The sequence below is a fragment of the Protopterus annectens genome, chromosome 7.part0, assembly GCF_019279795.1.
Source record: "Protopterus annectens isolate FY-2018-M chromosome 7.part0, PAN1.0, whole genome shotgun sequence".
NCBI classification, from domain to species: domain Eukaryota; kingdom Metazoa; phylum Chordata; order Ceratodontiformes; family Protopteridae; genus Protopterus; species Protopterus annectens.
The window spans coordinates 1064588570-1064615916 of NC_056739.1; the positions used below are offsets into that span (position 1 = coordinate 1064588570).

The 27347-nt window shown below is 39.7% G+C and overlaps 1 protein-coding gene across 3 annotated transcripts in view; it reads left to right on the forward strand.

Annotated features, from left to right (window-relative positions):
- The window catches only part of FBN1 (fibrillin 1), a 4097759-nt gene that overhangs the window by 2270532 nt on the left and 1799880 nt on the right, over positions 1-27347 (forward strand). For all 3 annotated transcript variants that reach the window (XM_044077620.1, XM_044077621.1, XM_044077622.1), the window contains exons 28-29: positions 2097-2222; positions 2373-2498. In XM_044077620.1, coding sequence (XP_043933555.1) covers positions 2097-2222; positions 2373-2498 — 252 coding nt within the window. The remainder of the gene's footprint in view (positions 1-2096; positions 2223-2372; positions 2499-27347) is intronic.

Genomic DNA, 27347 nt, shown 5'->3' on the forward strand with positions numbered 1-27347 from the left:
AAGGGTTACATGATGCTATAGGAACCAATGTTCCATTACTGAGATTCAGATACTGTCATCTTCCTTTTCTCTAATTGATTAGCTTGAAGGACTGACAACAAGATGTGAAGTAAGGAGGGGGGTTAGTACATTATGGGTACGAGAGGAGCTTGAGAGCTTTCAGTGTTTCGCGAGGTAGAAAAAGCAGTCAATTGGGATCTGAGGGTCGGACCCGAACCCAGTGTTTGAGGAGGAATGAAAATGGTCAACACAGATGGATTGTTATGGTGAATACATAACTTCATTTTATTAATCATTCTTGTATTCATTTTTGAATATCTGATGTATCCTATTCAATAATTTGGTGGGTGTGGGTCATACTTTTAAAAAGCATAAGGTATAGAACTAGTCTTGGACAAGATGTCAGCTCACTGCATGATGCACACACACCTACATGCATACCACACACACACACACACACACACACACACACACACACACACACACACACACATACAAAAACATAGGACATTTTGGATGATATTTTCTTCACCTTTCGGCATGCTTTGGTATGTGAGAGGAAAGCTGTGACCCTGGCAATAACCCACATTTACACAGAGGGAATATGCTGATTCCTCAAGAAAATATCAGTGGAAAACAGCAATACTATCCACTACACCACTGAACAGCCCAGTGGAGGTATACCTTAACTTTTAAACTTCTGAACAGTAAGCTTTTCAGGTGTCCTGCTAGAAATAACCCTCACCCCCTTGCATGTCTGCCATTAGCTTTGAGGGGAGCAGGAAAAATACACCTTGTTAAATCACTCACAGCTTTACTGATAGTGTTTGTGAGATCCTTGTAGTCTTGACACACTAAGATTATATTTATACTAATTTGGTGAATGTGACCTGGATATTGAGGTAGTTTCCTTGCCCTTTTTGATAAATGATATGAGATAGTTAACTTCTGTTGAAGTCACAGCCATTCAATGCAAATAAGACATAAGTTTACAGTATTATTTGAAGGACAGATCTTTCAGAGCTGCCATAGTTCTTGGTGTTGTAAATCAACCATTAGCACTTATATTTATAGAGTCATAGCTTTTTATTTACCTTGAAGCCTGAGTGGCCATCAGGAACCTTAGACACGTCACTTAAAAGGTAAGGCTGTTAATTCCTACTAGGGAGTAAACTGTTACGGCATATTTCCATTATAAATTTACAATCAACCTTTCAATCATCAAGTTTGGTTTTGTAGGCAGGGAGAGCCTATGCAAGGAAAGTCTTTTCCACAAGCAAGGCATACAATGATGTAAGAGCCTGTCACATCAATGGGTATATACACTGTACTCATCATCTGCAACAGCAATTTTGACAAATTATACAAAAACCTTCCCTTGTCAAATGCCTTTTTCCTTCATGTTCTCAATCTTCTGAGAACTCAGAAGAAGAAGAAGGGCATTATTCTTTTAATTTCATTTTACGTCTGTGATGCCCTTCTGGGTGCCATACTTCCCAAGAGAACTTCAAAGTAACAGAGTTAGAATATGCATGTGTCTGGTCATTAAAGTTAACACAATCAAAACCAAAAGGCCATTCCATTTGCCTGCTGAACTGCCAACTGAACATCCACTCAGTAAAGCCTCCAGCATAGTCTATTCCTGTTTACCTTTAGGATTATCTCTTCTGCCCTAGCTGGGTTTCTGTTATTTAGATACATTTGTGCTGCGCTTACTTTTTGAACTACCTAATTGATAACCCAGTTGTAGAGAAAATGTGATCCTTTATTTTTCTTCACTACTCTTTTAATGGAAGAAATTCAAAGTCTGTAGGGTGGTAGAGTCCATCTTCTTACCAAAAAAAAGCATTATATTATTCATATTAGCTTTTGAATTTCAAAAAGTCTGTTTTGATCTTGTTTGGTGATTTTGGTTTGGGTGGGAGTTAGTTGAAACTGATTTAATGTACAGAAAAATGTTACTGTGACAGTGGGTGGGCAAGAGATTACTGTTTGTGTTATTGCTTATTGACTGAAAAAAGCATTAGACACTGTTTAGGCTTTAAGGTTTAAATGCAAAGTTATAATAAATATTATTTATTTAACTTTATTTGCAGATATCAATGAGTGTGAACGGGATGTTCTTCTTTGTCGTGGAGGCACATGTATTAACACTGAAGGAAGTTACCGCTGCAGTTGCCCTAAAGGTCATCAAGTTTCTCCTGATGGGAGATCATGCTTAGGTAAGCTTATTTTTGTTGGCAAGATACCTATTAAATTCAAGTTTCTCCTCATGCGAGAACATGCCTAGCGGAGGTAATTTTTGTTGGCAAGATACCTAATAAAAATCTATGCTTCACTATGAATGAAAGTTGTCTTTGCCTTTCTTACAGATATTGACGAATGCTTGCTAAGTGACAGCCTTTGCAGACATGGCCGCTGTGTTAATGTAATTGGAAGTTACCACTGTGCTTGTAATATGGGATACCAGGCCACTTCTGACAGATTATCATGCATTGGTGAGTGATTTTTCGATGTCTTATATTACATAGAATAGCAGTGCTCAGTTTGCTATTGATTTATATGCTACATTTGTGATATGACCCTCTCTTCATGAATATTATTAATGATTTACAGGTGTTAGTTGTACAGCAACTCTTACATTCCTTTAATGCTGGTTCTAGCACCATGCTTCATTTGCTAGAATCACTTTTGAATTGAAATGTAGTTCCTGAGTAGTTTAGTTCTGTACTGGGAAGTCTTTGTCTATATCTTTGAGGTGTTTACCGTTTCTGTGAAGACATGAAAAATAATATGCAAAATTCTGGCAGTACCTTTAAGGACTTCCTGCACCCAGCAGTGCCCTTTGGCTTGACATTAAGGCAGCCATCTAGAGCAGATATTCTAGTTATTTCCTTTTCTACTTCCACCTCAGTCATACATACAATTTATGTTATTTTTGGATGAATACATGCTGAAATACTGATTCCCTGTGTCAGAGGTAGAGTTTAATGCCTGCTGTCAGAAAGCATTGAAGTGGTAACAGAATCTGTCCACCTATCAGAAGTTCAGTAAAGAACATATATGCATTAACTTTGTCATACTGTCCATACTTCTATTTTTCATTTGCAAATAAAGTATCTGACATACTGCTATCTTCTCAATAACGAAGAAAGTAACTAAATCAATGGTGTTGGTTAATTCCAGGAAAATCAAGATAGAGAAAAGCAAATTTCTTATATTGCTTTTTTCTTGTTTAAAATAGACTGCAAGAAATTGTAGAACTCTGGAAATATGACATTGAATACAGATTAACGTATGATTACAGAAAAGAGTAAAATTGATCCCTGAAGCCTTTCATTTTACTCGTATGTTCATAAGTTATGTCACCACTGTAGTCAGGTCCTAAAACACAGCTTCCTGTAGTCCAAACACCCATTTTTCTGTCTACCCTATATTCATCTATGTTTCCTAATGATAGTTAAAGTTTCCACAGTCTTAACTTCACTGGCTAATCTATTCCACAGCTTTGAGATGGATTGAGAGACAAAGTGATTTCCTTTTTTAGTATTTATTTATAGCCACTTTGTATAATGACCTCTGTTCCTACTTTTGTGGTATTGTTTATCCAGTGTTAGACGTACATCATCCATTTGTAAATAATTATTCACTGTTTTAAATGCCAAGCAAATGTGTTTCATACAAGCCTGTGTAATATGCTGAATAAATTTAATTTCTTCAACCTATTAAAGTAATCCAGATGTTTAACACTTTTTAGTTGTTGGTGAACCTACATTTGATAATTTCTTATAGAACCAAATCCACTAATGTCATGCTATAAAAGACTAAGTTGTGCTCTATAATTAGTTTGATAAGTGGCTTTTGTACTGTAAGTAATGTAGCTTCATTTCTCAAAGTTATTCTGTTCATGATTAGGCTTACATTTTATTGCTTTTTGCCTTATATTCATTATGGGATTCTTAGAAGATGAGTCCTTTACCAGTAGTGATACTCATATTCTCTATGTATTCACACAGAGATAAGTCCTTCTACTCCAGATTTGTAGGCCTATATTTGTACCATGTAGAACTATATTTCACTTATTTATATTAAATATTGCATCCTTGTTTTCAAGCCATGTTTTGATTTCATCAAGAATATGCATTTAATTGGGTTAAATCTTCAGTTTTTTAAGTTTTTCTCCTATGTTGCTGTCATCTGCATACTTACATATCCAGAAATTTAGTGCTATTGGGTAAACCAGAAAATAGCAAAATAAACAGCACTGGTCACAATATGAAACCAGGTGGCACCCCTGCATTGGTGCTCTTCCATGTTGACTTTTGTCCTTCTGTTATGACTGCTTGCTGCCTAGTGGTCAGCCATCTTTCTGTCCAAACAGTTATACATAGCTTGACCTTTAGCCTACACACTTTGCCTATTATGTGATCATAAAACATTTTATCAAATACCATAGACATATCAAGATATCCAAAGAAGAAAAAAGCACTGGAACACTCAAAATCTTTTATTTAAAAGTTGCAAGTTAAAACTTCACATGAAAGAACATTCACCATCAAGCTTCTACGGGAGAATACATCTTAACAGTTGCAGTCATTACTTAAATAATTAATAAAAATCACATGACATAATTTCAAACCTTTTTGTGTAATTCTCTTAAGAAAGGTTTTAAAGTGAAACTGTCATTTAGTCCTGGTGGTATATGGTACTTCATTCGCAAAATCCATTTAATTTCCTCATTTTCTGTTAACAACTTCACATCACCTCCCCTTCAGAGGTTTATAAACCACTTTTAAAATCATAAATTTAAATATATGCTGATCACCTCTATTCAAAATGTGCTTACTTAATGCATTTGTTAACAGCTTACATTTAATGTCACTAATATGGCCTGCTATATGTTCTTTAAACTTCCTATTAGTCATGCCTATGTAATAACAATCACACTGTTCACATTTAGCCATATAGACTAAGTTAATGGTATTACAATTTCCATAAGCTTGAAGTATAAATTCATCTTTAGTTACAGGATGTCTTATTGATTTGCTAGTATACAGATGTTTACAATAAACACAGTTATTACATCTATATGTTAAGACATTTTTAGAGAATTTTTCTGGCTATAATGTGCAGAAAATTAATATGCTATGTGAGATGTTGAGATTAGTACTAACTAACAATGTGTTTTTATTTCACACTAAAATGTATTATCAACAAAAGGGTGTGGCGATGGGTACAAGTGTTGCTAACACCCATGCAAACATAGTTATGTATGTATGGGAGGATAGGTATATATTATCTACATCTAATATGTATAGGGAGCACATTGTGTTTTATAAGCATTTTGTGGACGACCTTTTTTTAATAAGGGATATGTAAATGAAAGTACCTCTTTTTTTGAAATTTAAACATGAACATTCGTTGGAACAAATTGCATTTTTGGATGTTTTGCTAATAAGAAAGGGAAGTGGAGAAGTACACACTGAAATGTATAAGAAGGAAGCGAAGCGGAATAATTACCTACACAGCAACAGTATGCACCCCTTTTATGTTTGAAAATATTGTCTCAAATCAGATTATGAGAGTGCTGAGGTTAAATACACAACGTGATATGTTGAATGATCAGTTAGAAAATATGGGTTTGGAATTTATTGAAAGGGGATATTCAAGTAGAACAGTAGATAAAGCACATGATGAGGTTAAACAGCAGTATTTAAAGCACAAAGTAATTCATTATTTTAGTAATCGACATCAAGAAAATGAAAGGATATAACACAGAAAGAATAAGACTAGATGCATGCTTACTTATAATCAAAACACTTCAGCAGTTAAGAGTATAATAGCGAAACATTGGGAAATCCTAAGGGATGTTCATGGTTTACAAGAAATTGTCACAGATGGACCTGCATTTGGTTGTAAACTAAACAGTACATTAAAACAGACACTATGCTATAAGGAGAAACCTAAGAGTTTTTTACTGGTTTTAGACACAAGCATGGTACATATAGATGTAATAACTGCGTTTATTGTAAACATCTATATACTAGCAAATCAATAAGACATCCTGTAACTAAAGGTGAATTTATACTTCAAGCCTATGGAAATTGTAATAACAGTAACTTAGTCTATATGGCTAAGTGTGAAGAGTCTGACTGTTATTACATAGCCAAAATTAAGACTTGCAAGGAGTGTCTAAATAGAGGTCGGAAACCAGGATTCCTTCTTAAAAGGATCTTTTATTGAAAATCACAAAATAATGCCAAACCAATCTGTACGTTTTCAACAAAGGCAAGTCTTCATCAGAAGGTGATCTCCGGCACTTCTGTAAATGGAGTAAACTGTCCAGACAAAAAGCTAATAATGCTTCCAGCCACTAAAACAGGCGTGCTTCTACCACCACCTGTTGAGGTTAGCACTTTTCTGAGCTGCTGCTTAACCAGGTAAACCTATGCAGAATAATGGGCTAACTGCAGTCAGACTGGTATAGGTTCATAGGTTCATAGGTTCATACTAGGCTATCTGCCCAAGGGCATTTATAAGCCTAGCCCATAGTTATTTGGCTTTCGCCACCCCTTTAGTTTGAATAAAACTATGCCTATTATTTTGCTGTGCCTCTGTCAAGCAGTGACACTGAAGTAATCCCTGGGGTATATCTGCAATCCCCCATCCATTGGTCAAGATTCCTCTTGAACAAGGCCAGCGAGGTGCTCTGCCTCACATGTACCGGGATTTTGTTCCACAGCATAGGGAGTCTCTGGGTGATGAATCTGTCCCTCCAGCATGTTCTATTAATAACCGTGTCAAGGTTTAAGTCTCCCGCCCTTGTGGTTCTGAGGGATCTAGATTTTTGAGGTGAAGCATATTCATCAAATCAGGGTTTGACATGGCCTTATATGTCAGGCACAGGTCACCTCTGAGCAAGCGGTATGAGACTGAATAGAGCTGGAGTTCTTTCAGTCGGGCAGCATAAGACATATTTTGGAGACCCTTTATCCTTTTGGTGAGGAACTTTTGGGGCCTTTCCAGCTGCTGCAGGTGTCTGGTCAGATACATTCCGAATGGGGCATTGTACTCAATCATAGGTCTAATGAGTGATGAGTACAGGGGGGCGATGACCTCCCTTGATCTAGATGTGAATCCCTTCATGATCAGGTGGGCAATGTAGAAGGTTTTCCTAACTACTTTAGCAACATGAGTGTCAAATGAAAGGCTACTGTCAACTTGGGTCCCCAGATCCCTGATGACTTCTTCTGTGCTCAGTGGATTGCCACCTATATGGTAGCTAGGGGTAACCTTGTTTTCCCGAAGGGTATGACTATGCATTTCTTGGCATTTAACTTTAGGCCATGGCTCTGGCACCAGTTTTCCGTTTCTGTGAGGCCCTTCTGAAGGATATCTGTGTCAGATGTGTTTTCGACTATGGTGCCCAGTTTGCAGTCATCTGCAAACTTTGTCAGCCATAACCCTCCTGTGTTTGCTTGTACTTCAGAAAAGTAGATGCCGAACAAGAGTGGACCCAGGACTGAGCCCTGTGGGACACCACTTGTGACAGGCTTTGAGTCTGACATGGCTCCAGCAACTCTGACCCTGTGGGTTCTGTCACTTAGCCAGTTTGCAACCCATCTTGTGATGTATGGGTTTACATTCAAGCTGATGAGTTTTTGATGATACCTGAGTGGGGTATTGTGTGAAGGCCTTTGCCAGGTCAAGGTAGGCTGTATGGACTGCCTTTCCTCATCAATGGCCTTGGTGACTGTCTCGAAAAAGTCAACCAAGTTTAAAAGGCATGATCTGCCTTTGACAAAGCCAAACTGGGTTGGATCCAAAGTCTGCAAGTTCCCTATGTCTTTATTTATGAGTTCCATTATGATCCTCTCCATGGCTTTGCAGATAAGGCTTGTCAAGCTAATGGGACGGTAATTTCCAGCGTCGGTGGAGGCACCGCCCTTGTGAAGTGGGACCACAGTCGCGTCGCCACTCCTTGGGTACGTATCCTGAGGTGAGGCTAAGATTAAACAGCTGTCCTAACTGCGGGTTTAATTCCTCATTGAGTTCATGGAGCACACAGCCGGGGACACCATCCGGTCCCATGGATGCTGTGTTTTTTGCTTTGGAGAGAGCAGTTCTCACCTGGGCATTGGAGATGTTTGGGGGGCTACAATCCTCTGGTATAGATATCTCTCCTTTTGGGGGGGAGGGGGGGGAGAAGTTTGCACTGAACCTGTCAGCCAGTATGTTGGCAATGTGTGCAGGTTCAGTAATCTTCACATCATTTTGAACTAATTCTGAGCATATCTGAGAGTTTCCTCCTAGGTTTCTAACATAGCTAAAGAAGGCCTTATGATTGTCTTTTGAATCCTTGGTGATTTTTCTCTCAAAATTTGCCTTGGATGATTTTATGAGAGCTCTTAGTTTTTTACTTATAATGATCAAAGGTGTCTTACCTTTCAAGGATTTTGCTCTATCTTGTAGTAGCTTCCTCCTTTTGTTGTAGAGCTTGTTTATGGCTGGGGTCCACCAGACTGGACGCTTGCCTTTGGTACAAAGAGTCTTAGTTTTGTTTGGGATTGCCTGATCCATGCAGTCCTGTAGGTGCTGGTAGAAGGCATTTGTAAGTGATTCAGCGGTTTGAGTAATGTTTACCACTGGCTCAGGGGCCTTAAAGGAGACCACACTAGTTTTTAGAAGTGTGAAGTCGGCTTTTGAGAAGTTTTCACTGTGGTCTTTTTGTTTCAGGTGGGGCGGGATGAGGACCTCCAGCGAGATTAGTTTATGATCTGATCTCACCAGTGAGGGGTATACTTCCGGTGTTGAACATTGTGATCCCATGTTCGTGATGATGAGATCAAGTATGTTTTCTCCTCTTGTGGGGATGGTGACTAGTTGTTCCATGGCATTTGAGTTTATGAACTCCAGGAACCTTTGGGCTTGAGTAGTGTTCCCAGTCTATATTAGGGTAGTTGAAGTCACCTAGTATGATGGTGTTTGGAGATACATTTATCCCCTCCATTGTTTTCAGGAAGGCCATGTGAGGTTCCTGAGTTTGAGAGGGTGGCCTGTAACATGCTACAAATTGCAGAGCAGTCTTGCCTATGGTTAATTTCACCTGGATGGTCTCCGATGCATCGTGCGTTGCCACCAACCTTGAGGTGTGGGTGTCCTTTATGAATATGGACACCCTCCTTTCTTGGTGTTGTCTGGATTTTGGGGCGGAACGCATGATATGAGGTGAAACCTGCTAGTGCTGGGGTGCTCTCAGGAGCCTTGAACCAGGTTTCTGTCACAGCACAGACATCGATGTTCTCCATACTGAGAAGGGCCTCAGTGCGTGCATCTTGAGATTGAGACTTCTGGCATTGAGCAGCATTACCTTTAGTTTTTTACTTTTTTGTGTTCTAGGGTGGTAGGTTTAGAATTTGAGCCTTGCCTAAAAAAGGCACTATGGGGGTGGCAAGAGCCTTTGCCAATATCCGGAAGCCTAGGGGTGACAGGTGCAAGCCGTCCCTTGAGCAGCGTGGCTTGTCCAGCATGTCATCCCAGGCAGACAGACATTGGATCCCCTTTGAATGACACCAGAATTTAAGCCAATTATTAAAGCTGATCATCTTATCACTGTATTGTGGCATCATTCTAGGTGAAGGTAGGATACTGCTCAAGGTCAGGGTCATACCTGCCTGGGCTACATAATCAGAGAGCTCCTCAATGTCTCTTTTCATGTAGTCCAAGGAGGTAGGTCTCAGGTCGGTGACACCAGCGTGGACAATGACTGAGTCGTACTTGTACCTGCTGTTGAGAGACCTGAGTGCTTGTGTTATGTGGCGGATTCTAGCGCCCGACAGGCAGCTTACTGTGACCTTCTCCTTACTCAGTCTGGTGAGCGGGACGTCAGTGTGTCTGACTATGGAGTCACCTATGACAAGTATGTTTGGTGTTGTATTTGGCCTTAAGGGCAGTGACTGCTTTGCACACTGATTTTGTTGTTTATGTGTTGTTTGTGTGGTGTATTTAGTTTGCAGTTGCTTGGGTGTCTGCTTTGGAGGCCTCTGCTGTTTAGGTAAATTTTTACTCAGAGCCTCCGAGTATGTCTTAGTATGTATGAAATGTCGCTGGCGATATTCCTTTGCTGGAAGTGATGATGCCTTCAACCAGCCACCTGACTGGTGCACCTTAATGCGGGTGAAGCCATGAATTGTTATTACATAGGCATGACTAATAGGAAATGTAAAGAACATATAGCAGGCCATATTAGTGACATTAAACGTAAGTTGTTAACAAATGCATTAAGTAAGCACATTTTGAATAGAGATGATCAACATATATTTAAATTTATGATTTTAAAAGTGGTTTATAAACCTCTGAGGGGAGGTAATGTGAAGTTGTTAACAGAAAATGAGGACATTAAATGGATTTTGCGAATGAAGTCCCATATACTACCAGGACTAAATGACAGTTTCACTTTAAAACCTTACTTAAGAGAATTAGACCAAAGGGTTTGAAATTATGTCATGATTTTATTAATTATTTAAGTAATGACTGCAACTGTTAAGATGTATTCGCCTGAAGAAGCCTTGATGGTGAAAGTTCTAACTTTCATGTGATGTTTTAACTTACGACTTTTAAATAAAAGATTTTGAGTGTTCCAATGCTTTTTTCTTCTTTGGATTTGTTCTGGTATTAAGTACTGGTTAACAACTAACCTGCTGATTTTTTTGGACATATCAAGATATACCATTACATATCCAGTACCTTGATCCATTAATCCTAAGAGTCTGTCATAAAATCAATATGGCTAACTAAAGTTGAGTGCCGATTTATGAGCTTAAATTGTGTTTGATCAGTGTTAAGCCTATAATTGCTGTTCCTTTTAATTAAAATTTTTTTTTTTTTGCTTATTTATTTATTTATCCTTTCATTGACTGGGTTTGTCTATCCTCCCTGTTTTCAGTGAGAGACCTAAGGTGGTATTTATACATGTGAGAGTGTTCAATCTCGCCTTTGTTCTTACACATGGGGGTTCGGAGCCGATCCTCGGCTCCGTGTCGGCCGCTTGCAAGCTCTGCATCGAGAAGAAGCTTGAGATCACCTAATACCCACAATCCCCCTCTGCCTTTACCTCAGATCTAGTTTGCCGCTGCAGCGTTCGCATCACTGGGTCGAGCTCGAGCACCTGAGATAAGATTTAGAATTTTATTCTTGTATTTTTTCTTGGTACTTTACTGTTATAAAGCTGTTTAGTGATAATTTGTGTGTGTGTGGTAAGGTATAAGGGAATCTCGGTACCGTTAAGTTATAAAACTTAGTTAGAGTTCTCTTCGGGGCCTACCACCCCTTATTGGATTTGACAACCGGATTGACTTTCACTACTGGATTTGACAATTTTACCGGACTTGACTTTTTACTGGATTTGACTATTTTTCTACTTATAGTGACATGTCTGAAAAGGCCAAATCAGGTTTCAAGCGTTGCGAATGTGGGCAAAAAATGTCAGTAACTGACAATCATAGTTCCTGTGTCTACTGTCTTGGCCCTCTCCATCTGCAAGAGGACTGCTCTATTTGTCATTCTTTCAGTGGGAGGGTCATGACAGATAGGCGCAGGAAACTAATGGACAGGGGTTTGTTGAAACCTTCCTTTCAGGAGGCGCTGGATGCTTCTGACCAGGCATCCAAGTCCTCGAAGGAATCGAAGACGTCGGAGCCCAAGTCATCGGCTCCGAGCTCTTCGACTAAAGTTAGATCACCGGTTCCACAGACTTCGGGGCCGAGTGTTCAACTGTTGTCAGTTTCCGAGCCTCGAGTCTTGGAACCTGTGATGGAGCTCCCTCCCTCGACACTATTGAGGTCGGCTCCGTCTTCTGTTCCTTCGACCCGTTCTTCTAAGCTCTCCGATATCGATGTGGACCATGTGGTGCAGAAGTTATTGGAACATTCGGCCCTATCCAAACTTATCTCGGTTTCCACCCAATTGGTGTCGAAACTTGAAGGCCTCCCATTATCTCCATCCCTTCCTCCTCCGAGACCTGTCCAGTCTTTGGAGCCGGAAGAGGTTGATCTACTGATTGTGGAGCCCTCGGTGCCAGAACTGTCCTTTTCTCGGTCTGCTCCATTCACCTCGACTCCGTCGGATCTGGTACCGGAGTCTCGGAGCCGACGATCTGTCCTTGGTTCCGGGGCCGAGAGTCGAACCGACTTTTCGGTTCCGACTCTTCCTCTCGGGGCCTCGGCGCGAATCGATTCGGCTCCGTCCTCAGGGTCGATGCCTTCGGTGCCTGTCTCGGGGGTTCTTCCCATTTCTTCGGAACCGGGAGATTCCTCGACTCGGGACCCGGGGGCCTTTGATCTCATGAGGAAGGTGTTGTCTACCCAGACAACCACATCAGTAGAAGTAGCCTCTCCTCCCCATAAAGGACCGTTATCTTCCTCTGCACCAACGGCCACATCCAAGTGTCGAGCACCGGTGTCTCAGCCACCCCTGGAGGGTGCCCCCTCTTCCTCGGAAGCTTCTTCGGATGCTCCCCCCGAAGAGGTCCCTAGGAAAAGATTGTGTAAGAGGAGACACTTAGATTCTCCACAAGAATCTTTAACATCCGATACTGACTTGGATGAGTCAGAAGGGTCCCCAAAGTCACCTTCAGAAGATGTCTCTTTTTCTGACATCTTGGAGATCCTGAAGCAGAGAGGTGATTGGCAGTCCCTCCCCCCTTCTGAGGATGAGTCAGTCTTGCTGAAGGCATTTGGTGCTCGCCCTTCCACCTCCTGGGTCACTCCACCCTTCGATGAGTTAATGGAGTTGATTGCTCGAAGGCTTGGGAGACACCTGACACGGTGGAACCGGTCCCTAGGAAGCCTAATAAGTACATCACTGCACCCCAAGACAAGGCTTACCTCACTAAAGGAGTTCCAGTGGACGCCATGGTGGTGGCAGCGGCCACGAAAAAGGAGATGTCGGAATCTTCCTCATCTGTCCATCCGCCTAACAGAGATTCTAGGACTATGGACAGATACGGGAAGCGCATTTTTAGTTCAGCGGCTTTTTCTATGCGGTCCCTGAACTATTTGACCCATTTTACACGCTTACAGAGGGATCTAGTCAAAGAGTTGGGAGATACCCTCCAGGGTACTACAGATGCTGCGGTCTCAGAGAAAGTTACAGCACATCTAAATACCCTTACATCCATTGTTAACTCATCCATGAGGCTGATATCATACGCAGCCGAAGGATCGAGTAGGGCAGCAGCTTCAGCGATTGCTCTTCGTAGGCAATCCTGGATGCGCTTATGTTCATTCGGAAGCCTTCAAGTCTTCCTTTACTAACGCCCCATTTGATGGTGCCACACTTTTGGCCCTAAAGTAAAGGAGACCCTTACCGGTGTGAACAGGAGGGAAAGACTCTGTCTGCTGTCGGAGTCCGTTTTCCACCCTTCCAGACCGTACCCCAAAGGGCAACGTGGTGGAAAAATGTGGTTTCAAAACCCCAAGGATCTTTCCCAGGCACAGAGGGTGATGCCCCTCTAGAGGCAGAGGAGGGGCAGAGGTGGAAGACGCCGCCCTGGCGGCAGAGGGGTCCGCAAAACCAAGGTGACAGGGATACCCCCCCTGGAAAACCTTTCCAGCACTCCTGAGAGGAGGCCCGACTGTCCTGCTCTGGAGGCAGTCGGGGGTCGCTTAGCTTTATACCCTCAGGCCTGGCAAAACATTACTACAGACAACTGGGTAAAAAGCGTTGTTACCAGAGGTTACAGAATACCATTCCTATCCACTCCCATTCCAAAGAGAAAACTCCCAGATGTACCGCCCCATCTGCGAGACCCAGCAGCTATAGAAATTTCAAAGCTGCTAGAAAAAAAGTCATCCAACCAGTCCCAGCGGACCAAATAGGATTAGGAACTTACTCAAGGTTCTTTTTAGTTCCAAAGAAGACAGGGGACTGGAGGCCGATTCTGGACCTAAGCAACCTCAACACCTTTGTCAAGAAAGAAAAGTTCCGAATGGTCACGCTTCAATCAATCCTTCCATTCCTACAGAAGGACGACTGGATGTGCTCAATAGATCTGAAGGACGCATACTACCACATCAAAATGGCCAGGGCGTCCAGAGATCATTTGCGCTTCCGGCTGGGAGCCAGTCACTACCAGTTTCGAGCCCTGCCCTTTGGTCTGACCTGAGCCCCCAGGGTTTTCACCAAATGCATGGCAGTGGTAGCGTCTCATCTGAGACGCCTAGGATTCCAGGTGTTTCCGTATCTGGACGACTGGCTCCTGTCTGCCACCAACCGGTGTCAACTGATACAGGCCAGGGATTACACTCTACAACTTTGTATTCACCTCGGAATTTCCGTAAATTTCGAAAAATCTTTACTACAGCCATCACAGCATATCTTATTCATAGGAGCGGAATTAGATACGCATCATTTACTTCTAAGGCTTCCTCCAGAAAGGATAGTTGCACTTCAAAGCCACATTTCTCTCCTTCTGTCGTCCAAAAAATCCCCAGCAAAGCTGGTTCTAAAGGTCTTGGGTCTCATGGCAGCTTCTCTCATTGCGATACCATTGGGAAGACTGCACATGAGAGTTCTACAATGGCTACTGTTTGCACAATGGTCGTTCCAACGGCTACCCCTGCACACGAAATTCTGATTACAAACACATGCAAATCACACCTAACTTGGTGGCTTCAGACTTGCAACCTTTCCAGCGGAAGACCATTTGTGCTACCCACGCCGTCAGCGACGATAACCACGGACGCTTCCCTGATAGGGTGGGGGGCATCTTTCAGGGACAGACAGTCCAAGGCGAATGGACCAATTTGGAGTACAATCTGCACATCAATGTTCTGGAGTTGAGGGCAGTGTTTTTAGCGTTGCAACACTTTGCTCCCCTTCTTCCTCTAGGAACTATTGCAGTTCAGACAGACAACATGTCTGTAGTCTGGTACATAAACAAACAAGGGGGAACCAGGTCTTATCAACTATGCAGAGAGGCCATGAGAATTTGGCAATGGGCGGAGTCCACGGGTCGCTTTCTGATCGCAACGCACATCCCGGGGTCATCCAACGTCATAGCCGACAGGCTGAGCAGAGCAATACTGTTGCCTCACGAGTGGTCCCTCAAACAGTCAATTGCGAACATGATATTTCGCAAGTGGGGCCAGCCTTCCTGTGATCTGTTTGCGTCTCCAATGAACGCCAAATGCAGGAGCTACTTTGCCCTATTACCCCCTCCAGGGGAAGTCCCCAGCGACGCGCTGGTGCACGATTGGCCCCCGGGTCTCCTGTATGCCTTTCCTCCATTTCCCCTGATTGCAAAGTTTCTGCAGAAAGCCAACAACCTTCAGAGGACGATAATCCTCCTTGCCCCATTCTGGCCTCGTCAAATTTGGTTCCCCTTTCTATTGCATCACCGCATTCGGGGACCTTGGATGCTGGACCCAGAGCCAGATCTACTGACTCACTCGTCAGGAGTTCCTCACCCATCTCTCGAATCACTCCATCTAGCAGCTTGGCTGCTCCGCTTCCCTTTCTAGCCAGGTCTGATTCCCTTACACCGGCGGTTCAGAATATATTAGTGGCTTCTCATAAAGCTTCCACTACAAAAACCTACACCAGTAAATGGAAACGTTTCGTCTTCTGGGCTAATTCACATCATTTGGACCCTGTTATAGCTCCGTTGAACAAGATCTTGGAGTTTTTGACAGAATTGTTCCATGAAGGAGCTTCTCCTGCTACTTTAAGAGTGCAATTGGCTGCCATTTCTAACTTTCATGTGGAAGAATGTGGTGCGCCTATTATGGCTCACAGACTTTGTAAAGCTTTTTTAAAAGGATCTTTTCATATCAGACCACCAGTTAGAGTTCCTACATCACCTTGGAATCTGAACCTCTTACTTTCTAAATTGATGTTGCCCCCTTTTGAACCAGCCTCAGTTTGCCCATTGAAATTTTTATCGTGGAAAACTCTATTCCTAGTGGCCATTACATCCGCTAGGCGAGTGTCTGAGCTTCAGGCTCTTTCTATTAAACACCCTTATTTAATTTTCCACTCTGACAGAGTATCCCTTCGCACTAATCCATCTTTTCTCCCCAAAGTTTGCTCTACTAATAATATTAATCAGTCCATTGAATTACCCACCTTTTTCAAAAATCACTCTAATAAGTTGGAGTATATGTTGCACAAATTGGATGTCCATAGACAACTCAGATTTTATTTGGATAGAACAAAAGATCACAGGAAATCTGATCAACTGTTTGTAGCCTTTGCTGACAGCAGGAAGGGTGTAGCAGTTACGAAACGAACTCTTTCCAAATGGCTAACTGATTGTATCACACATGTTTATGAGGCTTCTAATCTAACCTTATCGGTCAAACCTAAAGGACATTCTACGAGATCAGTGTCTACATCCTTAGCTCACGCAGCTCGCTTACCATTAGACACGATTTGTGCGGCTGCTACTTGGGCTAAACCACATACATTTATCTCTCATTACAAAGTGGACAGGGTTTCTAGGGATAGGGCAACCTTTGGTTCCACTGTGCTCAAGAACGTTCTCCCGTGAGTTCCTCAGGATCATGGAGCTAGGGACGCTACCCATGTGTAAGAACAAAGGCGAGATTGAACACTCTCACATATAGAAGTTATGTCCTTACCATAACGTTCCATGTGGAGTGTTCATCTCGCCTTTGTTCTTACACTCCCACCCTTCCCACCCTTAGGAAGAACGTTCAATTTGGTGCCTGGTCTGGAGTATTCTCCTTCTGCAGTTGCAATAGTTGTATTGTATGATACACTTGTGTGTATATATATATATATATTTATATGTATATAGATGATCCTATGATTATGTAAATTTTGGTATGTGTGTGTGCTCTCTATGGCTGGTTTGCTTGCAAACTAGATCTGAGGTAAAGGCAGAGGGGGATTGTGGGTATTAGGTGATCTCGAGCTTCTTCTCGATGCAGAGCTTGCAAGCGGCCGACACGGAGCCGAGGATCGGCTCCGAACCCCCATGAGTAAGAACAAAGGCGAGATGAACACTCCACATGGAACGTTATGGTAAGGACATAACTTCTATTTCTAGGGGAAATTTTGCCCTGGCATCAGGGACCTTCCCCTACTCTTTGGAGCTGTTATGTGGTACAAGAGGGCTCCTGCAGCAGCAAGGAAGAGGGTAAGGGAAGCTGCAGCATGGAGAAGGGAAGAAAAGCTACGGAGACTTTGGAGGTGGGAAGTGAGAATTTGGAGAAGGTTATTCAAAATGGAGATTCAGATTGTAAATAAGGATTTTTGTGTGGTGAATGTTACAGATGAGCAGCGTTTAGCTGCCTCCATGGAAAGGGAAGTCAAGGAGTCTTTTGAAGTGTTGCAGATAACAGAACTGGCATCAGGAAGGTTTGCAGATGATGTTCTTTTAGACATAATTGAGAAAGATGAGCCAGGTGACAGTTCTACTAGTTCATGGGGTCAGATAGCAGAGATAGCAGATAACTTTTTTAGAAGGACAGAGGTTGGTAATGTGGAGAAGGAGCCAGGTGATATGCCAGTAGAGAATGCAGCAGAACAGAAAATAAAAGAGGAAGGCAACAAGCTGAGAACATGTCTGGTTTTGTAGCTGCAGATAGTGCAGTAACTAAAATGTATTCAGCTGTGATAGCAGGCAAAACAGGAAAGCAACAACAAACTGAGTAAAACTACTTTTAAAAATAAGAGAAGACCAAGGGTGAAAATAAGAATAAAAATGGCACTGTGATAAGACAGATGATAATGGATGGAACATTTTCTTAACTGTTCTAGGTTTTAAAACTCAAGAAATTTGGTCTTTTATAGATATTGGGACAGAGACTTTTTGACTTAACATTTGAAACTGATGGAATGATGGTGAAATATCTGGAACTGTGTAACAAAAAGGACATTTACCTCGGAACAATTATTTGTTTATGGTAGTAACTCAAATGTTAAAAAATGTACTTTGCAGTTCAGAACTGATGAACTGGAAAAAAGACAATGTTAAAAAATGCATGCAGAGGCTGTGAAATCGTTGATAATACTGTAAAAGTTAGAACTGAGAGAAATTACAAAATGTTGGGTGGAGTTTGGAAGTTATTTTGAAATGTGAAAAAAAAAACATGATGAAACACTTGCCAAGTGTTATTTTTTCTGGTTGGTTATAGAGGGACATTAAGATATGCTGGCCAGCCTAAATCATGTTATTTTATCGGGTGTTTTCTCATTTAATTAATGAGTGTGACAAGGTACAATGTAACCCATGGGGAGAAAGGACATACAGCAAGAAGGTGTGTACCTGATTACAGGTTGTGTAAAAACACTTTTGGATAGGTTGTTGTGAGCCAACAGTAAATAATGAAAAAGAAGGGGAAAGGAAAGAAAACATACATAAAGAAGGACAACAAGAGACTAGGGGAGAAGGTAAAATAGGTGAAGGAACTGTAGAAGACAGAAAAATATAGAAGAGAAAATGAGAGAGAAAGTGCATGCAGGAAGAGAGGTCAGCAGAACGGATTGTTACTAATAATTCTTTGAAGATCTAGCCAGTGGAAAATATAATTCTGAGGGTCAAAAATTATTTGTACATAAACCCAGGAAAATATTCAGTTAGGGAAAGAGTAAAAATAAGAGAATGAAAATTTTAAAATATTTCGACAAGCTTAAAAAGAAGGAAAAGCAACAGCTTAAGAGTACTTTCAGTGAGTATGAGCATTATTATTATTAACACTGTAAGATGGATAGGGGTACTGGAATGGTGTGCTAAATGTGATGTTGAAGTTATTCTGTTAGGGGATGTAATATTCCTGCAACTGAAGAAAGAATGCAAACAGAAAACTTGTGGGGTGGAACTAGAATATGGAACTTAGGAAGGGAATCTTGTTCTGGAGTGCCTGTGTTGTGTAAAAACAGTGAAATTACTAGATGTAACACTGGCAAGGATGAGAAGGTTAACTGCTGTGGATATCAGGTAGAGAGATGTTTGTAGAACTGTAGCATTATATGCGTATATAACTAGCAAGGAAATAGAATCTATTTCATCAAACATTAGAAAATGTGGTGGTTAATATGACAGTTATAATTGCAGGGAACTTTAACTGTGATTTAAGGGGAAAATTTAAAAAGAAAAGGAAACGTTAAAAATATAGGAAGGGGTAAAATATAGTAAATTAACTGTGTGGAAGAAAAGTCATTGGAAGTATAGAAAGGGGGTACTTGGATCTGAAATTGACTACTTTGTATTATCAGAAGGTTTAGAGGTAGCAGATGATGATACAGTTATGACGTTTTTTAGACCATTTATCAATATGGGTGGAGGTGAAGGTAAAAATAGAGCATATTAAAATAGGAGCAGGAATAAAAAGAATAAATGAGAGTCTATGGGATGAAACTGGAGAATGGAACTTACTGAAGTTGTGTAAGGATGGTAGAACCATGAAACAGAAGTGTAGCTGGTTCAACCAATGTCCAGAGCCTGTACTATGAACCAGCCCTTCACCCCCTCAGCTCTTCAAGTGAAGAACAAAAAAAAACCTCTTCACAGTAATAAGCCAATCACTACACTGTAATTAGTCGACTTATTACAACTAAATCTATGCCCCAACCCCCCCATCTCTTCCATTGAAGAAGTAGACAGTCTTTCTGGTGGAACACCCACCGGGTGGCTAGTTCCATGACACACCCCCTTCGCCCTGCCCCAGCTATTCAGATCCCATTTCTGTGCCCTGCTCCAACCCTCCTTCAATATATTTTACTAAAAAAATAAATAAATATTCTTCTTGTAAATTGTATGAAAGCTTTTGCTACAAATGTAGCAAACAGTTGCTACAGGATATACCCTGCCTGCATGGAGTGCTACTGCACTTATGTTTTAGATAAAAAAATTTCTTCTTTTTAAACTGTAGTAACTAATTGCTACAGTTTATGCCCTGTCGGCATGCAGTGCTATAACATTCAAGTTTTAATTAAAAAAAATAAAATAAATATTTGTTTTTACTTCTAAACTGTAGCAAACTGTTTGCTACAATGTAGAAAGCATAGCTCTCAACCTTCCATTTCCAAAATGAGGAACATCACCTCTCATAATGTTGAACAAATGGGCAAAATGCAGAACGCCTACTACCAGCATACTAGCAACTTCAACTAGGAAGCTCACAGGATGGTTAACATTTTCTAGTTTATAGTTATAAAAAGTTATTTTAATGAATGAATATGATTCAATACTTTTTACCATGGATATCAGTTAAAAAAAATTGTAACACTGAATTTGATTCAGACCCATTCAATGTGGAACTTTGAGGAACATGAGATTTCTAATACCCAGAATGAGGAACATTCCTCAAAATGTGCTACACTTGAAAGGTACGATAGAAAGCAGTTGTTACAATTTAGACCACACACAGAGTACTACAATGCTCAGGTTTTACTGCATATACAATACGCCATCTTTGGAGGACGTTTTGATTAGCATTCAGGAAATAGGGGAAAATAGTGTATATGTCAAATGTTTATATGATCCCACAAAAATATCAAAAGGATATTGCACAGTGGGTATTTTCTTCCATACAGGGTTCAAGATTAAACCCTGTGAAAAGAGGTATGTTGTATATGAGTAAAGATTGAGGTTACTAAATTCAGTTATTTAACCTACTTCTTTAAACTTGTATAGCATATTAAAGGGTCTATATTATATAAGCAAAAGCCAGTGAATTGTGAACGCTATATAATCGACCCACAATCCCTGAAAATCTAAAATGTCGAACACAAAGATCAGTGATTTTTTTTTCCCAGGGAAAAAAAATCGCTGATCCGTGTAAAAAAAAAAAAACAAAACACAAAATAAAATGGGGGCTTTGCCCCCACACCCCCCCTACTTAAATATACCAACTTCAAGATCGCACCACAGTAAGGGAAATGGCAAAGTCTCGAAAATGGCCCAGTGATTTTTTTCCCTAGGAAAAAAAAAATCACCGTTCCGTGCTTTCGGTATTTTGCCATTTTGCGTAATGATGTTCAACTAAACAGCATTCACAATTCATTGCGTTCACTAAAATAATAGGGACACATATTAAACTGGGTAAAGGAGCAGAACAAGAGGTTAATAATGAGAATGTTTAAATATAAGTACAAAAAATTCTGGGAGATGATGAGAATAAGAAAAAGCGTACGTAAGTAAAGAAATTAAAAATAAAAAATGCTAACAGAAAATAAAAAAAAATGATGATATAGAGAAAGATAAAATAATGTTGTATAATGATGTGATGAAACAAAATTATTATGTAAAGACACTGAAAATTTTACCAGAAGAAGTGTTAAAGCCATTAAAGTCAGGAAGCATGGTGTACCAAGATAGTAGTGTGTCAGGATTTCCTATGTAGAGTGGTAATAAATACGTTACCAGTTTAGGGGAATATGTCATATAAAAAGAAAGTTGAAAGAGTATTTTTATTTTGTGTGGAAACAACAGATCATGGGTTTTGAAATGTGAGAGTATTGAGTATGAAAATATTAATGACAAACTTTATAAATATGATATGGATATTGTAAGAACAAGAAGAAAGAAGAAAGTGAGAAGGGTAGTTAAGAATTAATTTTATGTAATTTGGGTTACATGGAATGAAAGACTGAATGGAAAATGGATTTTGGCAGTTATATTTGTTGAAGAAGGAGCAGGGGTCAGTTATGGAAAAATAACATTGAAGATGTTATAAGACAAATAATAAATAAAAAAAAAATAGGTCTGTGTGTGTGTGTATATATATATATATATATATATATATATATATATATATATATATATATACATATATGCCTGTAAATATCTGCACTTTGTAAATATGTAAACAATATGTTGTTTTATGTGTGTAAAATGATCTCCAGACTTTTCAGTAGGTGCTATGGGATCTTTTACATCCATCTCAGCTAGCGCCAGCTCAAGCAGATGGGACCTTGGTTTAATGTCTCATCTGAAGAACAGCACACTCAGGAGTGCAGCACCCCCTTTAGGACACACTCTAGTATTGGCAGTTCTTCTACCCATTGTAGGAATAGAACTCACAACCTCCTGTACCAACAGTGAGTATAGTTCCTGTTGTGCCACTGACACAGCTATTAGCAGTTTAAATAGGCAACATTCAAAACATTTATTAGTTGTGGAAGTCAGGCTAAGTGGACGATAACTGGTGATATTATGTCATTTTCCTCCTTTTTAGATTGGGGCCATGAATGATTTGATCCAGTCTTCAGGGACTAATCCTGTTCTTAATAATTCATTGGACATTAGAGTTAGCGGGTATACTAGTTATTTTTTAGCACCTTTATTAGATTATTACATAAGACATAAGCAAACATACATTAACAGAAAAGAAATCAAACAAATATTAACATTTTTGCATGTACATATATTACATATCTTTTCTTTGCAACTGTCATCAGTCCATTATTAGATAAATTGCTGAATTTCTGCCTTCTCTTAAATTTCACTCCTCCTTTTCTTGAAGATTATTTTACATGTATTGTTCCCACGAGTTCCATTTACTTCTATGTAATTTGTTCCTTCCCTTTTGTAAAAAATCATCTTCCAGTTCTTTTATCTTCTTTATGATGTTCAGTATCTCAAATACAGTTGGTATAGACTTTGATTTCCATTTTGTAGTAATTGATTTTTGGCAGCCAACAGAATTAAACTTAATAAGGCCTTCCTATATCCAGGCAATTCAGATCCTGTACCCAAACTCAAATAAAAAAATCATATCCTTAGTAACAACCATTAGCTCACCCAGTATTTCTGACAGCGTACTTTCATAGAGAATTTTTTAAATCCACCAATCATTACACTCGCAAAAATATATATTTTCATTTACCTCTTTCTTCCCTATCACATCTGTTTGGGGTATAAAAATACCTTTGCAAACACTTCCAAGCAAAAATCCTAAACCTTGTGGACATTGCTGCATACTTGGCAGCTGTACATATGTCCTCCCATTGTTTTCTTGTAAATTGCTTTTCCATTCTCTCTTTCCAACCTTTTCTACTCTCCTTTGATTGATTATTATAGTTATTATGCAGTATTTTCTATGCCTTACTAATTATCCCCTTTTAACAACAACATCTGCTCTAGAATCAACTTAAAACCTCCATCAGAACAGGTCTTTAATCGAAGATTCTCATCTCCCATGTAACTGAGATACAAGAACTAGAAGTGGGATCTTTAGAAAATGGTTGGAGCAAATTACATAGAACAGAAGGAAATTATAGGAACAATACATGCAGAATAATGTTTTGAAGGAGAAGTTAGGTTTAAGGGAAGTCAGTAATTGATCAATTTATGTAATGCTGAATTTATGATAAGTATACAAAAGAACGTATGTGATGTATAATTTTTGCAACTAAGTATATGTTGATATGGTTTGTTTTCTTTTGTGTAAATGTATGTTTGCATATCTCTTAAGTGATTATTCAGTAAATGTGTTAAAAATAAAAAAAAAGATTCTCCTATCCTTTTATCTTTGCCTGTACTCTGATTTCAATCCCTTGTTGGAAAGGCAGCCTCCAGCCTGCAGTCCAAATGTCTTTTTGGCATAATCGCACTCTGTTACCTTTTCATGTCTAGTTACCTGCTCCAAATACCTTGGTTCTTTTGACAATTTTCTCCAATAAATTCCAGCCCCATCATGCCTATATTCCATACCCCCTGCTTGCAGTCATCCCTATTGGCAAAATCTCCTTTCCCCACTTTGCCACTTTTTCCTCACTTTTTGAAGAAAGAACAGCTTTAGAAACCACCAAAATATCTGGAGAGAAATCAGTCGGCTAAGAAGCAGGACTGACTCTCCTACTGCACAGCAGTACACAGACATGTGCAGTTACTGAAAGTATCACTTTATGTATCCACTAAAAAGAATATGTAATAAAAATATTTACATTTATACAGAGAGTGTATGGGTTTGTGTGTTTGTGTGTGTGTGTGTGTGTGTGTGTGTGTGTGTGTGTGTGTGTGTGTGTGTGTGTGTGTGTGTGTGTGTGTGAACATGTTACTTTGATTCCATCTATAAGATAGGGTCCAGTTGTAATTAATGTGATTTAGCAGGTAAATGAATGTGAATGCAAAGCTGTAAGTAATGACTGCACTTTAATAGTTTAGTTAAATAGGTGGTGCACCTCAGTTGATGTTATATGAGTTACAGAAATTACACTGGGATTTGTTTCTTCAGTTGGCTTCATCTGGACATGAAATGTTGAATACTTTGTAAAACGTTTGAGGGCTGTTGGAAAGAATACCCACAGTTTGGATCCTAGAACCAATAAACTGTGATTGCTACATTTTGGAGGCTGCAAAGGGATTTGACATTATTTAGAAAGAAACCAGATTTTAGTCTGTGGATCTTGATCAAAGTCTTTCTGCCAAAATGGGAAGGTGTTTAGTTTCAGTAAGTTAAATGCTAAGCTATAAACCTAGTAAGAGATAGGAAGCCAGTGTGAATCCAGAGTGATCTGGATAAGATTAAGCATTGATTTTTCTGTATGGGGTACTAATGTGAGGAACCCCTGTTGGATATAGATGCTCATCATTCACACTGACTTAGTGACATATGGATTCTGTGCCTATAGAAACATCTACACTTGCAGCTTTCCAGAGCTGAGAATCCCCTCCTCTGACTCTCTGTGATAGGTGATTGGCAAAGCCTCTCCCATCAGGGGAAGCATAAACCTGCTACAGAAAGTCAGTTATTAGTGTTTTAGAGCTAAGTAGGACAAACTCCCTTGCCCCATATTCTGATTCTGCGGAAGATGACTCCTTATTTCTTTCTGATGAAGAATTTTCTTTTTCTGAGACTATGTCCAGAATGAATAACCTTTTTCATTGAAAAAAGCCCCCTCTTCTTTAAGGAGATATGACATGTTGCAAGTGTATATGTCATATTCTGTTCATATTTCTCCAGTTATGACAGCCTTGCTGATGCTTTTGACTTAGGCTGCAATAACCCTGATGTCCAGTCATCAGTCCCTAAGAAGGCAGACAGGCGAGTTCCTCAGTGTGTATAAGTATCTGAAGGATTGGACTTGAACAAGGATAAGGAAAAAAGATTCAGAAAATGTACCAGCTGTGTGCACAAAATACCACCCCAAGGTGCATCAGCTGTGTATAGTGTGTTTGACTGCAGACTGCCCTGTTTGTAGATCCTTCAGACCCAGAGCCCTGTCCAGTGAAAGAAATAAGATCATCATTAAGGTCTTATACCCACAGATCCATAATTCTCTAAATCTAAAAAGTCAGGTGATAAACCTAAAAGTAAGAAGTCTGAGAAAAAAATGACACTCCAAAGAGTCAGAACTTCCTTTGGATCCAAGATTCCCTAAACAGAGATAGCTTTGGTTGATGCCAGCACTCTGTCCACTGTCAGCTGCAGGGTTTTTAGAAACAATCATAATTTAGGATAAATCATGCAAGAGATTCCTGAGCAGGGCTTCATCTGAGAGGAACCTGTCCAAGATCCCATCTCGACCACCTTCTATAGCCCCCCAACTGTATGTTTCAAGTTGTTACCCTCATACATAATATAGTATGCCTCCTCGCCCTTATCCTCAAAAGAAAGCCACCTTATGTGCACCCCCTGCATTGTCAGAATGGGACAAAAACAAATGAAAAAGTATACATGTTAACATATTTCAACTTGATGTGCTGTTATTTGAAGTGTTCATATTTTTATATGTCTAATCAATAGTATGAACTACCTCATTAGTGCATGCTAGCATAGTGAGATGTGATGAAGCCCTTCACTTCATTACCAGAAATGACCTTAAGCAATTTAAAATAATAATTTTTTGGTAAGCACAAGTTGTGGCACATGATTTCACTAAACACAACTTCCTTTATGTATTACTTAGACATTCACCAGTTTGTGTGTGTGTGTGTGTGTGTGTGTGTGTGTGTGTGTGTGTGTGTGTGTGTGTGTGTGTGTGTGTGTGTGTGTGTATGTGTGTGTGTGTGTATGTATCTATGTGCATTTGTGACTATATGTATGTCTGTATTTGCATATGTATGTATGCATGTGTATGTGTATATATATATATATATATATATATATATATATACATATATGTACATATAGTTGTTTGTATGTGTGTATATGCATACAGTTTGTATTTGTATGTGTATTTGTGTGTATGTCTATGTCTTTTTGTGTATGTATGTATATATATATATATATATATATATATGTATATATATATATATATATATATGTGTGTGTGTGTGTGTGTGTGTATATGTGTGTGTGTGTGTGTGTGTGTGTGTTTATATGTATGTGCATGAGTGTGTGTGCGCGCGCGCGCGTGTGTGTGTGTGTCTAATGATATATGTATATAAAATTGTGTGTTTGTGTTTAAGTATTTGCACATGAAGTTTACGTACTTTTTGGGGGGGCGTGTTGTCTTGACTCTGTCCTTTTGTGTGGCCCATCTCTGACTCTTTCCATTTCCCCTCCCTTATCTGCTCTGAGCCTGGGAATTTTCACACAAACTCTTGAGTTTGGATAACCACAATGCTTCTCCCCTCTAACATCACAGTATTTCACACAGAAGTGAATCCCACGGCCATATGTTTTATTATTTACTATAGTGATATAACAAAAATACAGTACTTGATGTTCAAGTTGGTACTTGACACTATACCCATCATACTGATTAACAGCTGGATACATAGTGGTTTTGTACTGAGATGGAGTAAACAGCTGCAATCACAATAAAAATACAAATTGTAATTTACATGGCTTTTTATGTGGAAAATTGAAAAGTATGTATCGCTTGTTACTTATATGTATAACTTAGATCTGATGAAGCTCTGACAAGAGTGAAAGTGCTCATCTTTTGTTTTTACTTAATAGACTATGCATTAAATAAGCAATACTAGCCTGAATCATATTTTCTTGTTTTTAATAAGAATGCAAGGTGATCTTTAACATAGCTCTTACATTAGTATTTATGACAGCAGACTATTTTAGCACATCATAAGCTGATATCATTCCTGCATAACTGTTTTTTCCCTTTTCCGTGGTTTGTTCTTCCTTAAGGAAATTGTTTACTGCTCTTAAGGCTGGAAAACTATATTTCCTAAGTCTAGACTTAATTATCTGTCTCTCTCTCGCTTTCTATATATATGTATGTATGTGTGTGTCGGTGTATGTGTGTGTGTGTGTGTGTGTGTGTGTCATATATATATATGTATGTGGTACATACACGCGCACACATACACAAGTATGCCTCCTTATCCCTATCCCCTGAATATACCCACTTGTACACAAGTCTGATGTTTAGTTGTGTGGAAAGGGAAAAAACACCTGGGAACTCAACCA